Raw genomic sequence first — 22,660 nt, 5'->3', positions numbered from 1 at the left:
TCTCCTCTCAAATATAGCAATTGGGCAGTTCTTGGAGAAGGCCAGTCAGTATTTTGTTCTTGATAATATAGGGTTTGCCTCTCTAGCTAGGATCTGAGATGCCTAAAAGGCCTATATTTTGGGGGTTCTGCTTCACCAGCTATCCCATATAACTCACTAGTCTTGTAGTATACCTCTTGGTGTTTGATTTGTTAACCAGCGCAGAGGAGAATAAACAAGTATGCAGTCTCTGCCTGTATACTTTATGACTAGCTGGATTTTAGTTTTCGGGTTTTATAATTCAAATAAATGTTTGAAAAAAAGTGGTCAGCAAAGTGGATTACTGCAACAGGCTTTTAAATGGCTTCCCAAAATTCTCCTTTACTCCACCAGAAAAGATCATACATTTTCCAACCTGAACACTGTATAAACCACCCAAACATACCCCGATGCAGCCCATCATCACAAAGGCAAATGGCTGCCCAAAACCTTACTTTATGCAAGATCTTGACACTTGTGTTCAAAGCAATAAATTGTCTGGCTTCAAACTTCCTCTTGTGCTATTGTATTCAAAACATCTATTCTATATTTATGATCCACCCCAAAAAACCTATTACACCAAAGCCACTGTGTGATGCCTCCAAGCTCCAATCTTATTGGTCCTCTTTACTTGATCTCACTACTACCTAGACAATCATTGTGCTCCTTCTACAGAAGAATTAAAAAACATCCACAAAACCTGGCATGTTGGCAACTTAAGAGCACAGCGTGAATTATCTCCCTACTGTAATATTACAGAAATAAGTCACAGCTTTGGTGTATGTTTTATTATCACCAAGCTGATCCACACAAACGATGCAATCAACCCATACAACGATTATTTTATCCAAACTATTGTAACCACCCCATTCTTTAGTGATATATGTGATATGTACTTTTGCAGTTGCTACTGTAAAACTTTTCTGATATGAATGTTTACTATGCTCATATCAAATAAATAAATATTGATCTACTCTCTAATCATGCAATTTGACAACTAGCAGCTACTTGAGATCAACTGGAACTAACTGTACCTGTTAAAATACAAATGTTTATTATGCTGAAGTCAAATAAATAAATGTTAACCAACTCTCTAATCGAGCAGTTTGACAGACAACTAGCAGTTACTTGAGTTCAACTGACCACGTTCAACTAGCTGTGCCTGTCAGAATGCAAAATGTTTAGTATTTCTATTCCTATTAGTTAACATTTTATGTTTCATGTTTGGGTAGAACTCCTCAAAAAGTGTAGTGGGTGCAGAGGTTAGAAATGTGTGCCCTCCTGAATTGCTTTCACTTTTTCTCATCATCAAAAACAGGTTACAGTGTAGATATAATATATTATGTAGAGTTTGAGGGTTCTCTTCCTGAATTCTGATGGTGATGGCAGGACTTGGGAAAAATGCAAACATTTCCTTTACTTATTCCCCACTTTGGTTCTTCACAACAATGATGACATGTACTCTATCCATTAACAATAATTTAAGTGTAGAAAGAAACAGTGGGAAAATATTCTCAGTTTCCCAAAAAACCTAAAAGGAGGGTAAAATACGATCCTATTTTGCAGCATAATAATTTCTACTTAAAGCTGCTCCTCACCAATAGTACAAAAATCTAAATTTTAGAAGTGATGCAGCTAAAAGAGTGGATAATGACCCAAAGGGTTCAGGGGAGCATGATTATGTAAAGAATAAAAAGTCAACAACATTTTTTGGTCTGACAAAGAAGTGTACATATAACAATAAAAATGTACGTTTGTTGGACATGGGATTGGAACCTATATTAATAGTAAACAAAGTACACATATATACAACAAAACATATTTAAATCTTTTTTTTGCCCATCAGGGTTGCCTACATGGCTTTTGAGAATAAAGGCTTTACAGCAAAAATCTTTGCTAGCTGCTGTACCACTGCAGAGGAGATCCGTATGTGTACTCAGACTGGATGATAACCTAGCAGGTAATCTCTGAGACCGTCAAGAAATGTCAAATGATTTAACTGACGGAGAAAGACAGATGGAGTCACAAAAAACTATTAATTCAGGGTGCTTACATTAAGAATGACCGGGGGGGGGGTGGGGCGGGGGGCGGGAATAGTCTAGCGGAAACACAGATCGTATGTGCATGCAACCGTCAGGCCAATCCTGAAAATTAGTGCTGTCTCCTGTTTTGGTATATATGTATTGTCATTTTAGCAGACTGCCCAGATGTATTGTTTTTTGTCTATTAAAATCAACAAAAACTGAATTTCAAAATGATGTGCTTTTCCACTTATACTTCCCAACCTTAAAAAGTTGAGAAAAAGAGCACTGTGGGTCATCAAATACGGTAGGCTAATGAGCTGACTGATGGTCATTGAGAAAAAAACGAAAAGGAAAAAAATTAAGAGATCTTTTTCAACAGTCTAAAAATCACAAAAATCATGCCTGAAGAGACACGTTTGTGAGGAGATATACAGCATACAGGACTGTTCAGAGTATAAAAACGCTTGGTAAAAAAAATCATGCTTAATAAAATGCAAAGTGCAGATTCAGAAGCTCAATGGGCCACCAACTTTGTGATGAAATTTCTTCTGGTTACTATACGGCGATTGATGTCAAAAGGCTTTATCTCTTGCTCTACAATACTTTATGAAGAAAGCACTTTTTCAGGTGTTTTAACTCTATGTAGACAGTCGAAACATTCTTATTTCATCAGTAAAAGGGTGGATTGTGCAATTTTAGATCTTAACTGACAAATGTAATGGCTTTTTAAAACTGATCATTTGGTTTGAAATCTGAATTTTAGGATTTAAATTTTTGAGGCCATAGCTTTAAAAAATGGCCCACCTGTACTCTCTTCCACCTCCACCCATGTGTCAGAAGTTAGCACTTAACAGGCTCTTATACATTGTACATTAAGGGCCCGCTTTAGATTTCAGCGGATGGGTTAATCTGTCACAACGATGATAGATATCCCGTCCTCTGAACTATAGATCCCATAGGAAATAATGTGATTTATATTTCTGCAGATGGGATATTCATCACCGGTGTGAGAGTAACCCAACCACCGAAATCAGGCCCTTAAGTTAGTGGTGCAACTCAGCTCTGTGAGAGTCAGAGTAAATACACTTGAAACATAGTGTCAAGCACACCTCTGAAAAGAAGAGCTGCAAAAAGAAAAGATTCGAAATTGTGACAAAAAGTAAACATTGACTATTTGATAGCGAAATGAAGTCAGTTTCTATTAGTGCTTATTCCCTTGTATCTCTTTTGCTGTGCTTCACAAAAACTACAAAAGGAGGTTCATATGTTCAGATAAAGAAGAACTTGACCTCAAACTGCATAAGATATATTTCTCAAAGTTGGGCTGTTAATCTGATGTTGTCAGTTTGGATGAATGTAGTGTCACTAACGCAAGCGAAATGGACTCACAAAAATATTACAAAAAGGAATCAGAACCACAAGACATATTGTAAGAAAATGTACTCAGTACATAAAAACAATCTATGGCAGCAACATAAGCCAGTAGATCAACACAAGTTAAAACACAAACGAATGCCTTGTGTGTGTTGGGATTGCTGCTGGAAGTAATTTTTAGATGATCATATTACTAGCATCATCATTGAACTTTAACAACGTGTATTGCAAATAAAATACGTTTTACCACCACACATAAAACCTATTCTTTCTAGCATCTCAATTTTGAGAACCAGAACGACATATGCGAAGCATCAGATAAAAAAATTATATCACTGGGTAAATATGTGTCGCTTCTGGGCATTTTAAGCTTACTGAACATTGGATTAATAAGATACTCATGGAACTGTACCTTAAGTGGTGGAACCTTTGGCTCTTCTCTTGGTGGCTGCTCCTTTTCTGATGTGGAAGAGGATCGAGAAGGCAGATCATCATCTATTCGGGCTCTTTTTTCTTTGTAGATGCCAAAACTATGCTGTTCTGCTGTCTTTCTCTTTGAGATCTCTGGCTCCCTACTCTCATTTTTTGGCACTTCAGGTGACTTGGCAGGTTCTACAGACTTCGAGTGTGACTTCTCGAAGTGATTTGCTGAACTCCCTTGTTGTTTATGTTGCTTAGTTCTGGGTATTTCAGGGAATGAAGAATTTTCTGCAGATGAGGTATGTAGTTTATCATGTGTTTTAGTCTGCAAAGTTTCGGTGCTTTTGGAGGTTGTCCCTTCAGGCAATGCAGATGCCTCTGATGAAGTACCTATCTGTATTTTCGGTGGTGTAATGTCTTTGCTAGCAGCAGCATGTGGTTTGTGATGTTCTGTGTGTGATGCACAAGACTGGTGATTTGGGGTGCCAGCTTTGGACTCCTCATTTGCCAACGATTCAGGGATAACAGGTAATCGACATGAACTAATAATTTCAGGAGCACTTTGAGGTTCTTTCTCATCTGCGACAATGTTCTCAGCTTCAGACAATTCTGAACTTGTGGAAGTTTCTTCTTTTGATGGGGAAAGAGGGTCCTCAGACAATGAGGGTGATTTTCTCTGTTGCAAATTGAGACACTCGATTGTGGATACACTAGAGATGGGAGACGTTTCTGAAGGCAAAGAAACGCTATTAGCAAGAGATGCTTCAGATACTAAAGCTACAGAGGAGAGGGAAGAGGTTTCTGATACAAAAGGTATGTCAGACATAGGGGATGGTTCGGATGTTAGTGGCAAGTTGGAAACAGGTGATGCTTCTGACGTCAAGGGTAAAGTATACATTGGGGAAGCCTCAGACATCACAGGAGAAGCAGACATAGCTGACGTGTCTGATGCTAAAGGTGTGTTTAGACTTTCTTCAACAGACTTCTGCTGAATTTCAGTCTCAATGTTTTCTGTGCTGGAAACATCGGATGAGGAGGTTGCCTCAACAGATGCAGGTGTATTGGGGTCCTCTGAAGCAGACTGGGTGTCACCACTCGGTGATGCAAAGCTGGCACAAGCATCAGCTGGACTTTCAGAGGAGAAAGAAGTTTCAGAAATACAAGCAGTTTCAGATGAGTGTCCTTCAGTGGATGGTTCCTCTTGATCACTGAGAATTTCCAGTTCAACAGACCTACATTCACTCATTAGCAATGCACATACTGGAGCAGAGGAAAGACTTTCTGCGTCTGGTGCACTCAACTCTTGAACATGAGGTTCTTCCTCTGCCATGTCACCTACAGGATGTACAGATGAAACAGAAGGCATTGTTGATAAACTTTCCTCTAAGTGATGACTGACTAATTGCATTTTCTCTTGAGGGGCTTCGGACTTAACTATTTCTTCCTTTTCCACTTCTTTATTGTGTACCTCTTTTAATTTTGACAGACAATCTACATCATTGCTCATATCAACACAGAGCTCGGAGTAGGGTAGAGGTTGGTCTGCCGTAGTTTCCTCATGTGAAGCAGCCTGGCTCAAAGCCTTGTCAGAAAACTCTTGCTCTGCCTTATGATTCTCCTCTTGGCATTCACAGATACTTGTCTCAACCTCTACAGCAATTTCCTCGTGTACTAGCGATTCTTCGGATATAAGAATGTCTTCCAAACCTGGCTCTTCCACTAGTTCATTAGCTGGAACTGCTTCCATGTTAATAAGCGACAGGTCGTTCTCAGAGACATACATGATTTCAGTAGAGATCACTTCATTCTCATCAAATGTCGAAGGGCCAGGCAGACCTGAGGTACACAAGGACAAGCCCTCATCTTCCCCGCTGTTGTGTACAGAAGTGAGCTTCACAGATTCTTCAAATGACATTCCCAACCTATGTACAAATAACATAATATATACTGTTTAATACAATGGAACTAGGCAACTATTAAAGAACAGCTTCTGAAATACAAAACTAGACAGACATATTGGTTTCATATTCTCACAGTAAGGATATATAAATATATGTCCACTCCAGAGGCTTAAAACCTGTGTTCTGATAGAGAATGCTAATGAGAACCTAGAACCTGTAATCAGTGCACTGGATGCGGTATACTATGGGCCAAATTTACAAAGATATTTATGAGTATGCAAACTAGTACTACTGGAGTACTACGTTAGATGATCATAAATGCATCTCTGAATTTGGCATAGTAAAAGTGCAAAGAGGGTACAGTTCTTTCAATTCGTACTGATTGTGTGTATATATATATTTTATGTCTTTTGAGGCTAATCACAAAGACACTAATTAACATGCTCACAAATACCTTTTTGAATTGGCTGCTTGTCTCTTCGTAAACAAGAAAAATATAAGTCATGATTTAGAGTTTAATGGATGTCCTGTACCTGCCAAAAAAACGACAGATGTCCAGTCCCCCTTATTTAGAGCGTATACGTTTCTTTACACTCTAAATAATGTGGACATGACACTGACAGCTTTTGAGGCAATGTCCCGCATCAACCAAACTCTAATTGAGACCAAGAGACATGAAAAGGTCTGCCTGAGATCTTTAATGTCAAAAAATGAAGAACACACACAATCTTGATAATAAAGAATGAATGTCATTATAGAGTTATGGATTGAAGAATTAATTTAGTGGAAGTGTGGCAGGGAACAATACTTGGAGAACGAAAATGCACAAGGAAATTAGTAATCCCCTCCCCCTACATAATCTGGTATAACACAAAGAAGGGACCATTTGGTCTACGCTCAAGTTAACTATATATTATAAAAAGTTAAACTGTTTAATTCTAATACATTCTATTGATCACTGAAGCACGGTTAACCCAGTTGGTATCAAAAAGGGCTGTAACATTTTAAATTTAGACAGTAGAAAAATATTTTTTCATTGATTGCAGAACTGTCACCTCTTGCTCTTTCACAAGCAGCTGCAACTGTTGTTGCTATTGCAAAGTCATAGATGCACTTTAGAGAAGCTTTCAACATAAGAAATTGAATTTGGAACCTTGCACTTGGACATCTCTGAGCATATCTGCCTTTCACCCTAACCATTGTCCCTGGACCCGAGTGCCTAAATCTCAAAACAAGATCATACGCCAACTGACAATATAGAAGGAGTATTACATTGCTTGATCAAGCAATCATTTAACAATCAATTAAGCTGGAATTGTTCATCAATGGAAGTTTAACCTGCTGCGAAAGTGTATTAAGATTAATCTCTTCAACCTTTGTCTCTCTGTGCTTTGCCTTTGTCACCGTAGTGAGAGGGAAAGGCCAGCTTCATGGTTTATTATATAACAACTTTCAAGACCTTCCACATGGCTAAAGATAATATAATGTATTGTTCAATACTTCATTCTCTGACAGATTTTCACAGCATGCAGGAGATACTACAAGTGAAATTCAAGCAGTATGATCAAAACAGAACACTGTGCTCCACGCTTGCACTACATATCAATATCAAACCACCTTACCATAAGAAATGCATAGGAGGCACTGCTTTGTCACTACACGCTGTCAAACTCAAACGCACTACAAACGAACATCCAAGTCACCCAGAAGCGCACACACACTCCAGAAGACAACTGAAAACAGCAATTTATAAGATAACTGCATCATTCCATATCCCAGGGATAGAACCCCCAAAGACCGTCACAAATGTAATCTTCAGCTTACAACCAACAGACAGGGAACAACCCAAACCGCAAACTACTTTCTATATGCAAGTAAGATAAGCAGGGCTGACCTATGGTTAACCTGGGCATTACAGAGCTATGTTAAGTTATAAATTACATGTCTGGCCCACAATAATACTAATACCATACCACTCTCCGGTAGGCGGCAAACTTTCTTTAACCTAACCCTTTAACATTCTTATAAGACATATCTTCTATGGGTGTGTCCATCACCAGTGCTGTGCATGCCAATAAACAAGCGATCAATAACTGAAGAGATTTGTCACATACTGCTAGCCAATCGGAGGACTTTAATCCATCCCACCACCGCAGGTCCCAAATAATACCATATTATGACTACTTCTTTACACCTCACAACAACTCATATGGGATGATAGTAACAAAGCCCATTCCAGCAGATCTCTGAATTCCTACCTCTCTTCAATCACACCAGCTCAGGACCAAAAATTTAGGCTGGACAACCCAGTACAGTAACCAGCTAATGAGACTATGATCATAACAAATGCCATAAAGTGACCTGCAGAGCTGCACTAAGCTGCGAGCATACACTGGGCGCGTCTATCTCTCGCACCTCATCGTCAACCACACTACTATGCGCTGAACGTGAAAACCACACCTCTGTGGTCATTACACACAACATAAAACAGTTCCCATATAGAATGACAAAAACAAGAAATAACTTTCCAATCACACAACCTACATGGCACAGCTTCTAGTCCATGTAGGCAAGCACTTTAGTGCTCCGCATAGGGGTATTAAGCACCATATAACTGCAGCAATACAATACAGCTCACTGCTCTTTTTCAGGTAGAATGTATCATTAAAAACAAACTTTGTATGTTGTTTTAAAAGAAAATTCTATTGCTGTTATGAGATGTTTGCAATTTTTCAAAGCAGCAGTAGGCACCCTCTGAATCACAAGACCATACATGACTGGCTGAGAGCCATATGGTGGCCAGTCAAACAGATGCTCTTTATGTTTATTTTAAATATTAATTTTTAGATTTATTTTCCAGTCGACAAGAGCTTTGCTTGACAAGGAGGTACTTTACAATCTTTTTGCTTGAACTACGATCGGTGAATGCAGTCTGATTTCTCCACTAGAATTAGCTTTATGTTCTTGCCCAGTTGGAGAGAAGGCAGAAAAGGATGCAAGTACAAAGAAAATTAACTTTCACTGTGGTTCAGGTCTTAGTTCTAGTCGTAGTTAACCCTCCTTTCTGACCCTATAATTAGCTGCTGCATGTTTTCTGCATATACAATACAAAGTGTGGAAAACCTGTTGCAAAATAGTGTAAATGGTTGGATGGGTCATGAGAAAGCACACAGATGTCCATGCATGGCTTTAGATCTTTTGGAGTGCATCTCTGCAATACTTATGTGGCATTCGGAGTTTTGAACCAGCTAAGCAGAAAAGAAAAAGCAGAGAAACAAGAGCACAATGCTACCCGTTTAGAAGCTAATCGCTGACTAGCCTGTGCGAACAGTGGCAATTTAGAAAACCTGTGGTGTATTGCACAAAGTATACTCAATAAAAACTGCAGCGAGAAAAAAATAGTTGCATTTCTCCAGCTCATCAATTCAACTGCAAAGGACATTTGGCTTTAAGAAAACGTCAGAAAAAAATCTAATTAAATTGATTCAAGGTCAGTGAAACACTGTGAAATTAAAAAGCATATTTATTTTAAATGCAAAGCCATTTTAATTCTCTTAACTTCTTAAAGGACTAGTTACTTACTGTCAGTAAAGCTTATCTAGTAGAGACTACGAGCCTGATTTAGCCTGGCAGAGGGATTACTCAGTCATAAATGTGATGGATATCCCGTCTGCCATATTAAGATCTTCATAGCATATTATGGGATCGTAATCCAGCGGACGGGATGTCTGTCACGTTTGTGATGGAGTAATCCTCTCCTCCAGGATCTGAAACAGTCCCTATCTCTAACTGCATATTATTTACCTGTAAACCCTCCCCAGGCGTCAGACTGTATCCAAAAGATTTTTTGTGAGCAGTACCCCTGCGCGCTAGTAGGTGCTGTTGATCGGCTCCGCGTCTGTGAGTCGCCCGCGCCGGAAATGACATTCAGGGCACCCTTATAGGCAACATCCATGTATGCCGTCAGATTCTTTTCATGACTTTCCACACCAGAAGTGCCGAACCATGAGGAACACTGACCACTGGTGTGTCACAACTAGGACCCCGAAAGGGAAGTCTATGCCCTTAGAAATCCGTTTGCAGAGCAAGGAGGATAGGTGGGTTGGTAAGGAATCTGCAACTAAATATAGTCTGTACCTGATAAGGCATTTCCCGAATGTAAGTAACTTGTCCATCTGATAGAGAATTCTAGCTACAAATTCCCTACCTGTGAATAGAGACCCAAGCAATCCCATCCCTGGAGGTGGGTCTGAGAACCAATTTCAAACTAAAAAGTCCTGCAGGACCGAACAGGCAAAGTGCCCATTCCTACGGACCTAACTGTCCAGGCAGTTATGTTTGGTAAATGTGTGCAGAGATGCCCACTTGGCTGCCTGGCAGATGTCCAGGACTAGAACTCCATGTGCTAACCCAGTGGTCACAGCTTTTGCTCTGGTAGAATGATGCTGCAAGCCTTCAAGAGGTTGCTTTTTGGTCAGTGCATGGTAGATCTTAATGCAGAGCAGGACCCAATGAAAGACAGTTTGCTTCTGCACCGCTAGACCTTTCTGCACACCCACATACCCCATGAAGAGTTGGTCGTCCACCTGGAACTCACAGGTACAATGAAGGTAAAACGCCAATGCTCTTTTTTGATCCAGGCGGTGTAGTCTCTCCTCCTCCACTTCCTTAGAAGGATGTGGGAGAGCATAAAAAGTAGGCAAGGTGATGGATTTGCCTACATGAAAAGGCCTGGCCACATTTGGCAGAAAAGAGGTCCTTGTGCAAAGCACCAATTTGTCAGGCTATATAGAGAGGTAGGGCGGCTTAGATGATAAGGCCTGCAGCTCAGTCACAGCGGGTAGATTTAATTTCTACAAGGAAGGCCGTTTTTAATGTGAAACGCCTGATGGGACAATCATGGAGGGGCTTGAAAGGAGCGCACATCAAAAAGGTCAGAACCAAATTAATATCACACAGGAGCATAATGAATAGAGAAGGAGGGACTAGATGAGTAAGACCTTTGAGGAACCTATGTACAATAGGAGACTTAAACAAGGATGGTTGATCATGCAGCATCAAGAAAGCAGAAATGGCAGATAGAGGCCTTAAGAGTGATAAAAACAGAGCCCTGTTGGGTAAAGGAAAGAATGAAAAGTAAAGCCTCAGACAGAGGGGCAAAGAGGAGATCAACAGACTTGTCTGTGTAACACGTCACAAATTTCTTCTAAAAACAGGCGTATACCGTTTTGGTGGAGGACGCCTGGTTCCCAAAGTGATGTCACAGACTTCGGGAGGAAGGTCAAAATCTGTCAACTGCCGCCGCTCAATCGTCATGCGAGAGTGACAGGTTCGGGAGAAGAACCCTCCCATGCTGCTGCAACTGAAGAAATTCCTGACGGGGCAGTCTGATAGGAGGATCGATGGACATGCTCAGCAGCTCGGGATACCAGACCCTCTGGGCCCAGTCCAGAGTCACAAGGATTACTTTGACCCGGTCGTTTCTGATCTTCCTGTTAGCGCTGGGCAGGAGTGGTATTAGGGGAAAGGTATACAGGAGGCCTGATTTCCACTTAAGACGTAAAGCGTCTCCGAGCGACAACTGCCTTGGAAATTCCAGCGCGCAAAACTGCTAAACATTGCATGTTCTTAATGAGGCGAACAGATCCAACCAAGGCTTTCCCCACTGCTGAAAAACACCTTGCATCACCTCTGGGTGGAGACACCATTTGTGATCTGTCAGGCATTTTCAGCTGAGTTTGTCTGCTCTGGAGTTCAGAAAGCCAACCAGGTGTTGAATGACCATGTCTTTGCCCTGCTGTTCCAGTTACGTTGAGATGCATCATGCCTCTTGACAAAGGGTCCATGACACCAACTCGCCCTGTTTGTTGCAGTACCACATAGCAGTGGTGTAGTCTGTGAACACCTGCACTAGCCTTCCCTTGATGGAGGGTAGAAAGGCTTTAAATGTCAGTCGGATCGCTGGAGCTCCAACAGTTTGGAGTCCGGATTCCGCCAGAGTCCTCTGATCTCCACCTCTTCCGGATGGCCGCCCCATCCCGAGAGTGAGGCATCTGTCGCTATTTTTAGATCTTGGTTGGTGAAGGGAGAGGGACCTACCTCTGACCCAGTCGCAACTGGTTAACCACCACAGCAGATATTTTGTAGTTCCCTCCGAGAGTGGGAACATGTCAGAGAGATTCCCCTGATGCTGCGCCTACTGGAACTTCAGGTCTCACTGAAGAACCTACATTTGCCATATGGCATGGGATGCCAGCAAGATGCAGGAGGCCATGAGTCCCAACAGCCCCAGTCAGTCTCACGGAAATCCAGGATGGAGGATGAAACATCAATATCATAACCCAAATCTCCTGGACTCGCTGCTCTGGAGGATAAGCTCAAAACTGCACCATGTTCAGAATAGCTCCAATAAAAGGGAGCATATGAGAGGGAGTCGGGAGTGACCTGGGCACGTTTACAGTGAACCCCAGCAAATGCAGAAGGTTTGCTGTAGTCTAGAGATGGGAGACACCCGCCTGGGGCGAGCCCGCCTTCAACAGTCAGTCATCCAGACAGGGGAAGAATGACACCCCTTATCTCTGCAGACAAGCTGCGACCACCGCCATCACATTGGTGAACACCCGAGGGGCACTGGTAAGGCTGAAGGGAAGCCCAGTGAACTGAAAGTGCTCATGGCCTACAGTGAACCGTAAGTAACGTCTATGGGCAGGCCGGATGGGGATGTGGAATTAAGCATCCAGCAAGTCCAATGCTACTATCCAGTCTCCTAAGTCCAGGGCAGATAAGCCATTGTGAGCATTTTGAATTTCTCCTTCTTGAAGAAGAATTGAGGGGTCATGAGTCAAGAATTGGGTGAAGACCCTTGTCCTTTCTGGGAACCGCAAACTGCCAGTGGGGCAGGTGATGGTCAATCCTGCTGCCAACTAGGGGGTCGTGGTGGTAAACAGACAGACTATGAGGGTTTAGAGGCTGCAGCGAGGGGCTTACTAACTAGACCGCTGGCCACCTGACCCACAGTGGGTAACACACCCTCGTCCACACACAAGCTGGGCATCATGCTCAGCACGGTGGCTTGGCGGGAATAGGTGTGGTTGGAAGCCCCTTCGTAGTTGCAAAAGCCAGATTGTGGGGCACAGGGGGCTGCCACAAGGCCCAAGAACCTGGTCATAGACAAAGAATCCTTGAAGTGCTTGAATGTTGAATTTGCTTTGTCTTCAAAGAGACGGGTGCCATTGAAGGGCTTGTCCATAAGGGTAGCTTGGACATCCCCCAAAAAGCCAGATGTCCTCAGCCAGACATGGCACCTCAGGGCCACTGTTGTTGAAACCGCTCTGCCCAACGAGTTGGTTGTGTCCAGTCTGCAAGAACTTGTGAACTTTGCTGTGTGTCTCCCATCTGCAACGGCCTGAGAGAGTACAGCTGAGCCTCCTCCAGGACCTGTGTCAGCACTTGCGCAACTGTGTCCCACAGAGTGTGGGAATAACAGCCCAAAAAGCATGTAGTGTTCACAAACCACAATGTCAGGCTTTGGAAGAAAACATTTTCTTCCCAAATGAGTCCAACCTCTTGGAATCCCTATCTGGGGAGGGGGGGGGGGGGGCTGGTAGGGAACGAGCCCTGGAAAGCTGAGGTTTGGACCACCATGCTGTCAAGGGTGGGCTGTTGCATCAAGAAGGTTGGATCCCTAGGTGAGGGGCAATGGCGGCAGGCAATCGTCCTATTCGCAGGAGCTCCTGTGCTGGGTTTGGACCAGGGACCCAAAAGGACACCCTCAAGGTCATCATTAAATGGGAGCAGTGGTTTGGATGTGGAAGTTCCCAGTTGGAGCACCTCTGACAAGGGATTAGCCTTAACTGCCACAGAGGGACGCTGAAGGTCCAGGACCTCAACCACCTTCCTGACCACCACTGCCTAAGAGGCTCCCTCCTCCGTAGCCCCGGTAGGGAGGGAAAGCATACCAAATATCTGGAAATGTGCCAGTCCACTGGCTTCACCGAAGTCTTCATGTCAGCCCATTTTCTTGTAAGGCTGGTATTCCAAAGGGTCGAGAGACCCCTTCCGGTCTTCTAGGAGACAAAGCTCCTGCTGATGTCTGGAGCGTCGGCACGAAACCCAATGGGGTCCCCTCCTATCTCACAGTACCCGAAGGCATGCCGACAGGGTCAGAGTGCCCAAAAAATAAGGGGTCTGGCCTCAAAAAATATTTTAGTTGGGCAGTAATCGCTCTGACTTCTGGAAAGTCAAGGAGCGGCAGTGTCAGCCCAGGCACAGGTTCTGACGAACGGGGCCTTTAATGACAACGCTCCTTTGTCATTAACGGCCGACGGACGAGGAGAAGTCGAAGACTGTATTGGCTTCTTGCTCTTTTTCTTGTGCCTTGACTTACCTGATCAACTTCGGGACTTGGAGTGGGATGATGACGACTTCAGACTCAGCAACTGGCTCCAGGACCTTACTCTTGAGCGGGACCGCAAACTGCGTTGAGTGGCCTATCGGTCCACAATCATCTTTAGGGACCGCTCCCTCAAAGCCTTCATATGCATAGCCCAGCACTCGGAGCACGCCTTAGAGTCTTGGTCGCCCTCCAAACACCACAGACAAGGTGCAGATCGGTCACCGACATCACCCGATGACAAGATCCACAGGGCTTAAAACCCATCGTACGGGATGACTTCTCAGCAAACCAGGAGGTAATACCTCCAAAAAGTTCAACAAAATGTTGAAAAAAGCCAGTCAAAAAATGACTGAGGGGGTAACATTTCCCTCAGATCAGCTCTGGATGGTGCAGAAAGATAAGAAGCAACACTGGCGTGCCTGGGTGGTGCCTATAACAGTGCTTCGACATCACCTTCCAGGACGCAAGAGTGCTGCTCACGAAAACTCTTCTGGATCCAGTCTGATGCTTGGGGATAATTCACAGGCAAGGAATCTGCAGCGAGAAGTCAATCAAATAAAAGAACACAAAAGGAAACACATGTACAAGCACAAAGACACTGTGGAAAGCTTATTTTTCATTTAGCGAACCGTAACTTACTGTAGGCTTAGAGAAAATAATATATATTGTCATTTCTTTTGAGAAAAAAGGGGCATGGGATATTTTATTTACAATTCTTAAAAACACTTACTTTTCTCCATAAAATCTTTCAAAGAATTTAGCTTTCCAGGGTTCAGTTTTCTTTTCTCTTTCAATTTCTAGTCTGATTCGCAACTGCATTTCTGGAGTAAATTCCCCTAGAAAACATAGAAAACAAATAGTTGTATTCAACAGCATGCAGACATTCGCACCTCACCTTTCTTCTGAGAAATGTTATTTCTAAGAGAACATAATAGTGAAACAATTTATGAAATATACTTCGATAAAGATAATGTATGCATCTGAGAGTTGTACTTATACTTGTGTATTTAGGTATTAAATGAAGCTGTCCCATCAGTTCTGAAGATCAAAACCCCTTTTTGTGTAAAGACAAAACGCAAACCTGTCCTGAGATACTAAAGAGGGAGTAAGGACTCATTGTTCTTCTTCTATGTTTTGTGCCTTATGAGTAATGGCTAAATCCATGGCATGGTCCTTCCCTCTTTCTGTGCATTGAAATTGAATTGAAATTTAAACTGAAGATAATGAGATGTTTCAGACATGGCAACTCCTAACATCCTTAACTCCTGTTGAAGTAAAATAAGCTAGTGCTTTGGTGGTCCTTGCTTATACACTTTGCAGGATGAAAAGATGTTTTAAAAACAAGGGAAAAGAACTATCTTTTTTAAAGTAAATAACAAACGGCAACAGCAGCTGAATCTACTGAAACACATTTCTTTTCAGTAAAAAAATTGGAACCTGTAATAGCTATGAATACTGGTGAAGGCATTATTCTGCTTTTCAGACTATAGACCACACAATAGACAGAAGCAGTACATTTTGGTGTTATGACAAGGGTGGGTGAAATAACAATTTTTCCCCAAAACACTGCACATAATTCCAACAGATTTTTGCCAAATTGTGCCTTGAAATGTGGTTTGGTGTTATCTCTTGTAACTTTCACAGAGCGCACTTCGAGAAAAATCTGAGCAAAAAACATTTTTGAGATTTTTCAGGAAAGTCGTGTCACACAAGTTTTAGGAATTATACAAATTTTGCTAGCATAATTAAAAATGTCTCCCTAGTTATAACTTTATTCACATTCATACAGTGCACATCACTGAGATGCTCTGATCACTAACTACAATATTGTCTCAAGGCCTTTAATTATAACAAATATTTCAATACAAAATGCTGGATGAGGTTTGTATTTCGGTGTGCGATCTACTGAGTAAATGGATTTTAATAATGAAGAATAGCAAACATGGCTACTGTTTGGTGTTAGACTTGAAGTAGTATAGAAGTATAAAAGTAGGAGGAAATTAGCATTTAAAAAACCTGACATTTTCTAAATCCAGCCAGGAGGTGAGATGATTAATAAATGACCGGTGGGATGAAAACTCAATGCAGTGTACAGGACATAAAGCCCAAAGAAATCAGTGCTGGATGTCAGTGATTTGCAAGGCAAGGACAATGGATGGAGGAGGTAGGTGAATCTCTACCTCTAAATGTTTCAAGGGAGGAAGTGCATTGTTTAACAGACCTGTTGCAGTGAATTGAACTCCGCAAGAAAATGGACAGGAAGAGTGTTATGGTATGATGCAATCAGAAATGTAAACTATCTGAGGTTAGATGAAGAGCCAGAGAGCAGTAGTCAAGCAACTCTGAAGCTATGGTCCGTGGCTTATTCAGGATAGCTGAAATGGTGCAGTCAAATTTTGCACTTCCACAACATGGAAGTCTTCAAAGGTGAATATGAGGCAACAGAAAAGGCCATGACTCTAACAGACCCAGATGAGCAAAGAGACAACCTTTTTTGTAGCTCTCCTGGCTGAGGTATGACATTTGAGGAAAGACATTTTGAAAGAAGATGCAGAATGATGTAGTCAGAGACAAAAGGGTGGAGTGTTTTAACACAGAATTGTTAGGTTAAATGTAATGGCAATATGTAAGAGTCCACCACTTCTAGAAGGTCATATACAAAGAGAATTAGAGAACCATTGAAGAAGCTAAAACACAACTATGACCTTGCTACTCAAGTTATGAGAAACGTGGAAAATTAATATCACTGCTAAATGAATAATAATACATTTAATTCACTTTCAGGGACAATCTAGCAGCAAAGAATAAGTAAAGATGTACAATTTAATATTCAAACCTGTCTGAGGAAACCAATCCTCAAAGATTTTTATGTCACCTCAAAAACAAATTTAAAATAATCAATACATGAGCATGAATCTGGTGCCGATTAATAATTATTTGACAATTCACATTATTAACACCCGTAAAGCCAACATTTAACCCAAAATAAATGTATTTTTTATATAAAACTGAATATAGCTTACCTTCAGACAACCGCTGTTTCCACCCTTGTGCCGCATATGCAAAGAACTCATTATTAAGAGCTGAATTATTGAGTCTCAATACTCCATCACTTCCCATCTAGAAAATAAACCGAAGTCAACGTAAGATAGCGTCAGCATTAATTTGACACACCACACACTGCCTGAACACAGAAGTACAGTTTTAGTTACAGGAACGTGACCTGGGATGTTGATGAAGAGACATGAAGGATGATGATTTTACGTCACAGAAATCAACCACAATACTAGATCTAGTACATGAGCAGCAGCACACTTCAAATTTAAAGCCAAGAACTGTGAAGAAAAACTACAAGCTGTAAATGTAGCAGAAGTCAAGAACATCATGCAGGCTCAGCAATTGTAAGCTTCCCGCTGTCACGCTATCTCAAAATTCATTTTTTTTTTTTTAAGTCAGTCAAAAAGGAAAAAAAAACACCTGGAGGATAAGTGTGCAGATGAAAGCTACTGACTAATGGTAATGGTAGAGCGGGAACTACAAATAGCATTCGTTACTTACTATTCCTTCAGTTTATTCATAATCAAAATTAGTGGGGCGGAATTATTAAGCATAGGACTCAAATGTGAGGAGAACATGGGCCCACCTATGCAACAGCTTATATATATTGTGAAGAACTACTCTAGCAAAGCTCTCATTTATATCCTAAACATTGTAAGAAAACATCTGCAGCACAAATGTGGGCTGTGCACATCACCTTGTGACTTACTGTCGTAAGAGGGCATGTCCTAGATAAGGCAAAAGGGCTGCATTATCTCAGCTGAAATGAGCATGCACTCTCTTAGGTGGGTTTTCCCACCGTAAAATAGAGGACAACAGAGGTGGTGCCCCCTTTAGGAAAATATGTAAGGTGTTCTGGTCCAATCCCACTTTTGTTATCCACAACATAGCACTGATGCCTGCCTTTTGTTTGTAACACTGTGTTTTTTAGAGACAGATTTATACTGTATACCAATTAGCATTGAGTAATTTTTCTAAAGAAGCGTACTAATGAATCACTGTGAACAGAACGCAGCATTCACAGTTGCAAAGTGTGTCTTTGTCCATTGAGCTTTCAAGTTTCTGTCTTCTGATAACGGATCCTTTTAAAAGTCCTTTATTCAGAAACAAAAGGGACCATAAAAATACATAAAAGCCAACTTTAATTATTTTCACAAGAAATAATTTGATATACAATATTATTAGAACAATCATAAGAATCATAAAAAGTTAGATAGAGAGTACTAATAAGACAACTTTCTGAGAGAGTAATTCATATAAAATCACTGAAATACATTCTAAACTAAGGGTTCGTCTTGAAAAACAGCATTCATAAAATCAGCATTTACTACCATATTGGCAAAGACTGGGAGTAGCAAATTTTAAGTGCCCCAATCGGAAACAAAGTAAGTGAACACAGAAAATAGTCTGATACTGTCATTAAAACAATGCTATAGATCATAAAAATAGCTAAAAAGTACATATAAACTTAACTGACCACAAGAATAGTTAATATGAAATCACTCAAAGTACATAGTGCTACGTGAGCGAACAGTGAAATATAAAAAAGGAGCCTACATAAAAGCAGCATTCAGTATTCCCCAGCTGTTGAAGATAATGCAGGGCTGGTCTGCACTACCTTTGATTTTGCATCTTTGTAAGCGGAATTAGATTGTAACCTACCATTGGAGGGTTATTACGTTTTTTCTACTGATATCAGGTGTTTCTGCCTCCAGGGTCGGACTGACTGACACAGACTGGGCACCCAAATAAAAGTGTCTCCCATAAGTCAACCAAAAACGGCACAATGTAAATCTAGGCAGATTTAAACTTGTAAAGGTGTGCCATACAGGTGTTTTGCCAGCTACAAGAGACTGAATGTTTTTATTGTTGTTGCAGGCAACGTCAGTGGTACTATCAGGAAAACTAAAAGCAAAAACAAGTCCACCACAACATAAAACCGATCTACAAGAAGGTACAAAAACGGCTCACACAGTCACCTATCAAACGAGCCCTAAAGCACTCCCAGATTTTGTCCTATAGGCCACTCCTACTCCATTAGCCTGACTGCTCTCCATCAGTGTCCATGAAAGTGTTTGCGTTTATGATCTTTGTTTATTTTCCTAACATTACAAATAAGGTCGAAGGTGGGGGCACTACTACTCAAGTATCAAACTGCTCATGTGAATTCTGTATTCATGGATCCAAAACTTGTCCAAACCTGTCTGAGTAGCTATAATATATAATTGTCTGGTACTATTGTCTCGGATGCGGAGTGCGGGCTTTTGCATTTTAGTGCGATATTCCTAGGACCAGCAGCAAAGAACAGCTTTAAAAAGCAAAGATGTGGGTTGGCTTCTAAGCCTTCACAGAAACACAATGGTGTTCCGAAAGTTGCATGTAATGCAGGGGTATAAAATCCTTATTGCTTGGCCAAGGACACTAAATGTGCATGTTTAATTTGGTCAGTGTGGACAGGTAGGCCCAATCTTTATGTGGTAAGTTACAATGAGTTGTACCTTTAACCTGTTGTTTTACTATGTTGTCATTTATCAAACAGAAGTACCATTCTGGGGAGTGTCCGGAGGGTGTGCATATATTTTATCATTTCAACAGATTGATTTAGCCATGCTTCTGGATTGCTGCAATTTATTCAATTCATTACAAACAGTGGTGACATTAAAAAGACAACGCATTTCAACTCAGAAAGGTCTTGATCACAACCATCTTATCCTTTCACCATGTTCATTTTATTAGTATCACATTCCGTAAACTAAGAAGGGTTTGACATTTGTAGTTTAATTATGTACAAGTCCATTTTGGTGTCGGTACTTTGTAATCCATAAGCTTTTCTTTTAATATAATGTGAAAATTGCCTTGGTAGGTTTCAAAGTTGTTTTTTCAATATCTGCAACTTGTTTACATTTCAATCCTCTTTTCCATGTTGTTTCTGCTTTCGAGATCTATTGGGTTTCATAGTATCTCAAATGTAAGTGAGGGATGGCCATCCACATCTTTCCACAAAACATACTATAGAGACAGGTTCCTTGTAAATAAAGGGGAACAAGAAACATTTGAAAGAGAAAACGAAGGAAGAATCAAGGAATACTCGAATGATTTAAGACAAATGTTTGCACAGCTGGAGAGACATTGAAGAAAGAAATACATTTAGATTAGGAAATAACCCTTGAAATGTACTTTGAAGTTGATAAGACTACCTAGGGCTTTTAAGGATATTTACGATGCCAGACCATCCAGGTACAAGTCCTGAAATTCTTCAAGAACAGCTCAAAGAACATGATAAAAATCTGAATTAAATATGAAAAACAAGATCGTGAGAAACTAATAATAGATATCAAAGAAACAAAAGAAAACATAACAACAGTCACTCAACAAGAAGGAAAAGCCAGATGTATCAAAGGGTTTTACACCCATTCAGTGTGTCTGGGAAAACATGTTTGTACATATGGCCCAAAACGAGAAGCTAAAGAAAGATATGGAAAGATAGATAAATAAATATGATGATAAAATAAAACAATGAAAACACAAGAAATTTATGTGAGAGGAGCAGGATTACATCCATGGTACAATTTAAACTTTTGCAAGACAGTTTGACCACTTAAAGAACACTTCCTCAACAAAACCACCTGATAGTTCCACGATTCCACACTTATTTCTATGAAAACAGTATCCCACTAGTGTGGCTGGGAGTTTCACTTGCGACACAATATGAACCGAAACGCAATGTGGAGACATCAAATTCTCATCATTAAATCGATAGCAGCCGTATTTGGGCCCGAACCTGGCTGCCACCCGCTGAAACGGAAACCTACTAAACCTAGACGTGTAAAAGATAGACACCAAGGGGAGTGCAGAGTGGTGTGACTTATATGGACTTAAGAACGTTTCCTAACCCAGAAAACTGCAAACCTCACGTTTTGGCTAAAATCACATATTTTGCTCACATTTCTGTTAAAGTTCTGGAATCTGTGTGATTTCACATAATTCCTACCACCCAAAGTTCCCACATTTTTTTCAAATTCAACTGGGTACCCAACTGGAACAGATGAAAACTGTGATTGAAGCCAAGGTCGTCTTTGCATGGCCTCTGGTTTGGTTCGTACTTTTCTCAGAAAATCGGATAAGCCACACAAGTGTGCATCAAGACCAGTTCTGCAGACATGCTTGAGGCACACCTTCATTATAACTGCTTTGAAAGCCACTTGAATGATCTGGTGATAGTCTGTTGAAGTTAAACAAAGGAGTGGCCAGAGTTATTAAAATTCTATGTGGAATTTCAAAATTAGCGACTAGGCTATGTTTTGTCTTAGAAGGACTGTAATAATGTAGATTCCATCGTCACTATCAGAAATAAGTTGGTCACCAGCAATAGATGGGAGGCGGACTATCAAATAGATGTGCACAAACCTTACTGCACCAAAATCAAACCCAATCCACTAGCTTAAGCGCAGCTGAAAAAGCAGGTCCTAGACAAGCAACCCAAAATCAAGAAGACAAGAAAAGCCTACGTGCACTTCAGAAACACTTGGGAGTGGTGGTGCACTGGTAAGATACAATAAAAAGCACAAAGAAAAAAATGAAAAGTGTTTCTGCACACCCAAATAGAGACAAACACAATAAATATCTTGCTAGATCAAACTCACTACCCCTTCACACAAGCTCACAAAAACCATTTCAAAGATCAACACTGTACAAACTATTACCACACAACCAAATGACAACATTAAATGGTGGCTACTCTAGTCTAATTACTGGCTTTCCCTGAACACCATGAAAAGGCATCCAGAAAAAGAATGCACTATGATGTCATGACAGTGGTAGCTGGTGACATATAGGCAAATAACATAATATACTTATTCCTCTGCATCATTTTCTCTCTTTGGGCCTAGATATCTATTTTTAAGTAGTTTGACATATATGTATCTGCTTATAGCAATATTGTATTAGGAATTTCACTTGATGCAGAGGTGGGGTTTTACCTCTGAATGTGAATAAGTAAGAGGACGCAGCAGAGTTATTGTGATGTAGGAATTATGAAGGCAAGCTTATTTGGGTTTCATTATTGTTCAGGTAGAGGGGCGGTTACTAATCATATGGTACAAGTGGCTACTGTTCTGGGATTGGAAGGAGGCACAACGCTGGATGGAAAGGCTTTTCTCACAGCATCTACATCTTGTGGTTGTGGTCTTAAATGACACTTCACCTTGTCAGGGTCACAGTCTTCAAAGAACGGATTACGAGATGATGCACCACCTGAGCTGCAATTATTTTATTTCTGATTCACAGCTTTATCTGCTAGACATGGTTATCACTGGGGTGGCCTTCGAAGTCCCTAAAATGTATATACAGATGCAATTGTGTTCGTGGATCACAATGACTTCTGACCTGTGCGGTAAAGTCTGTAAAGTCAGTCTAAGGTTCACTGGCACTAGATGGAAAGTGATGCAATGAGTGGGCTTATTCTCTGTTGC

At 41.0% G+C, this 22,660-nt stretch overlaps 1 protein-coding gene across 1 annotated transcript in view; it reads right to left on the bottom strand.

Moving 5' to 3' along the window:
- Positions 1 to 22,660, bottom strand: part of ASXL3 (ASXL transcriptional regulator 3) — a 285,614-nt gene that overhangs the window by 26,139 nt on the left and 236,815 nt on the right. The window contains exons 10-12 of the mRNA XM_069220097.1: positions 17,156 to 17,252; positions 14,863 to 14,968; positions 3,829 to 5,758 (exon numbers count right to left, since the gene is read on the bottom strand). Coding sequence (XP_069076198.1) covers positions 3,829 to 5,758; positions 14,863 to 14,968; positions 17,156 to 17,252 — 2,133 coding nt within the window. The remainder of the gene's footprint in view (positions 1 to 3,828; positions 5,759 to 14,862; positions 14,969 to 17,155; positions 17,253 to 22,660) is intronic.

The sequence above is a fragment of the Pleurodeles waltl genome, chromosome 2_2 (assembly GCF_031143425.1).
Source record: "Pleurodeles waltl isolate 20211129_DDA chromosome 2_2, aPleWal1.hap1.20221129, whole genome shotgun sequence".
Lineage (NCBI taxonomy): Eukaryota > Metazoa > Chordata > Amphibia > Caudata > Salamandridae > Pleurodeles > Pleurodeles waltl.
The sequence above is the reverse complement of the archived record's forward strand: the minus strand, read 5'-3'. Positions and strand labels throughout refer to the sequence as shown.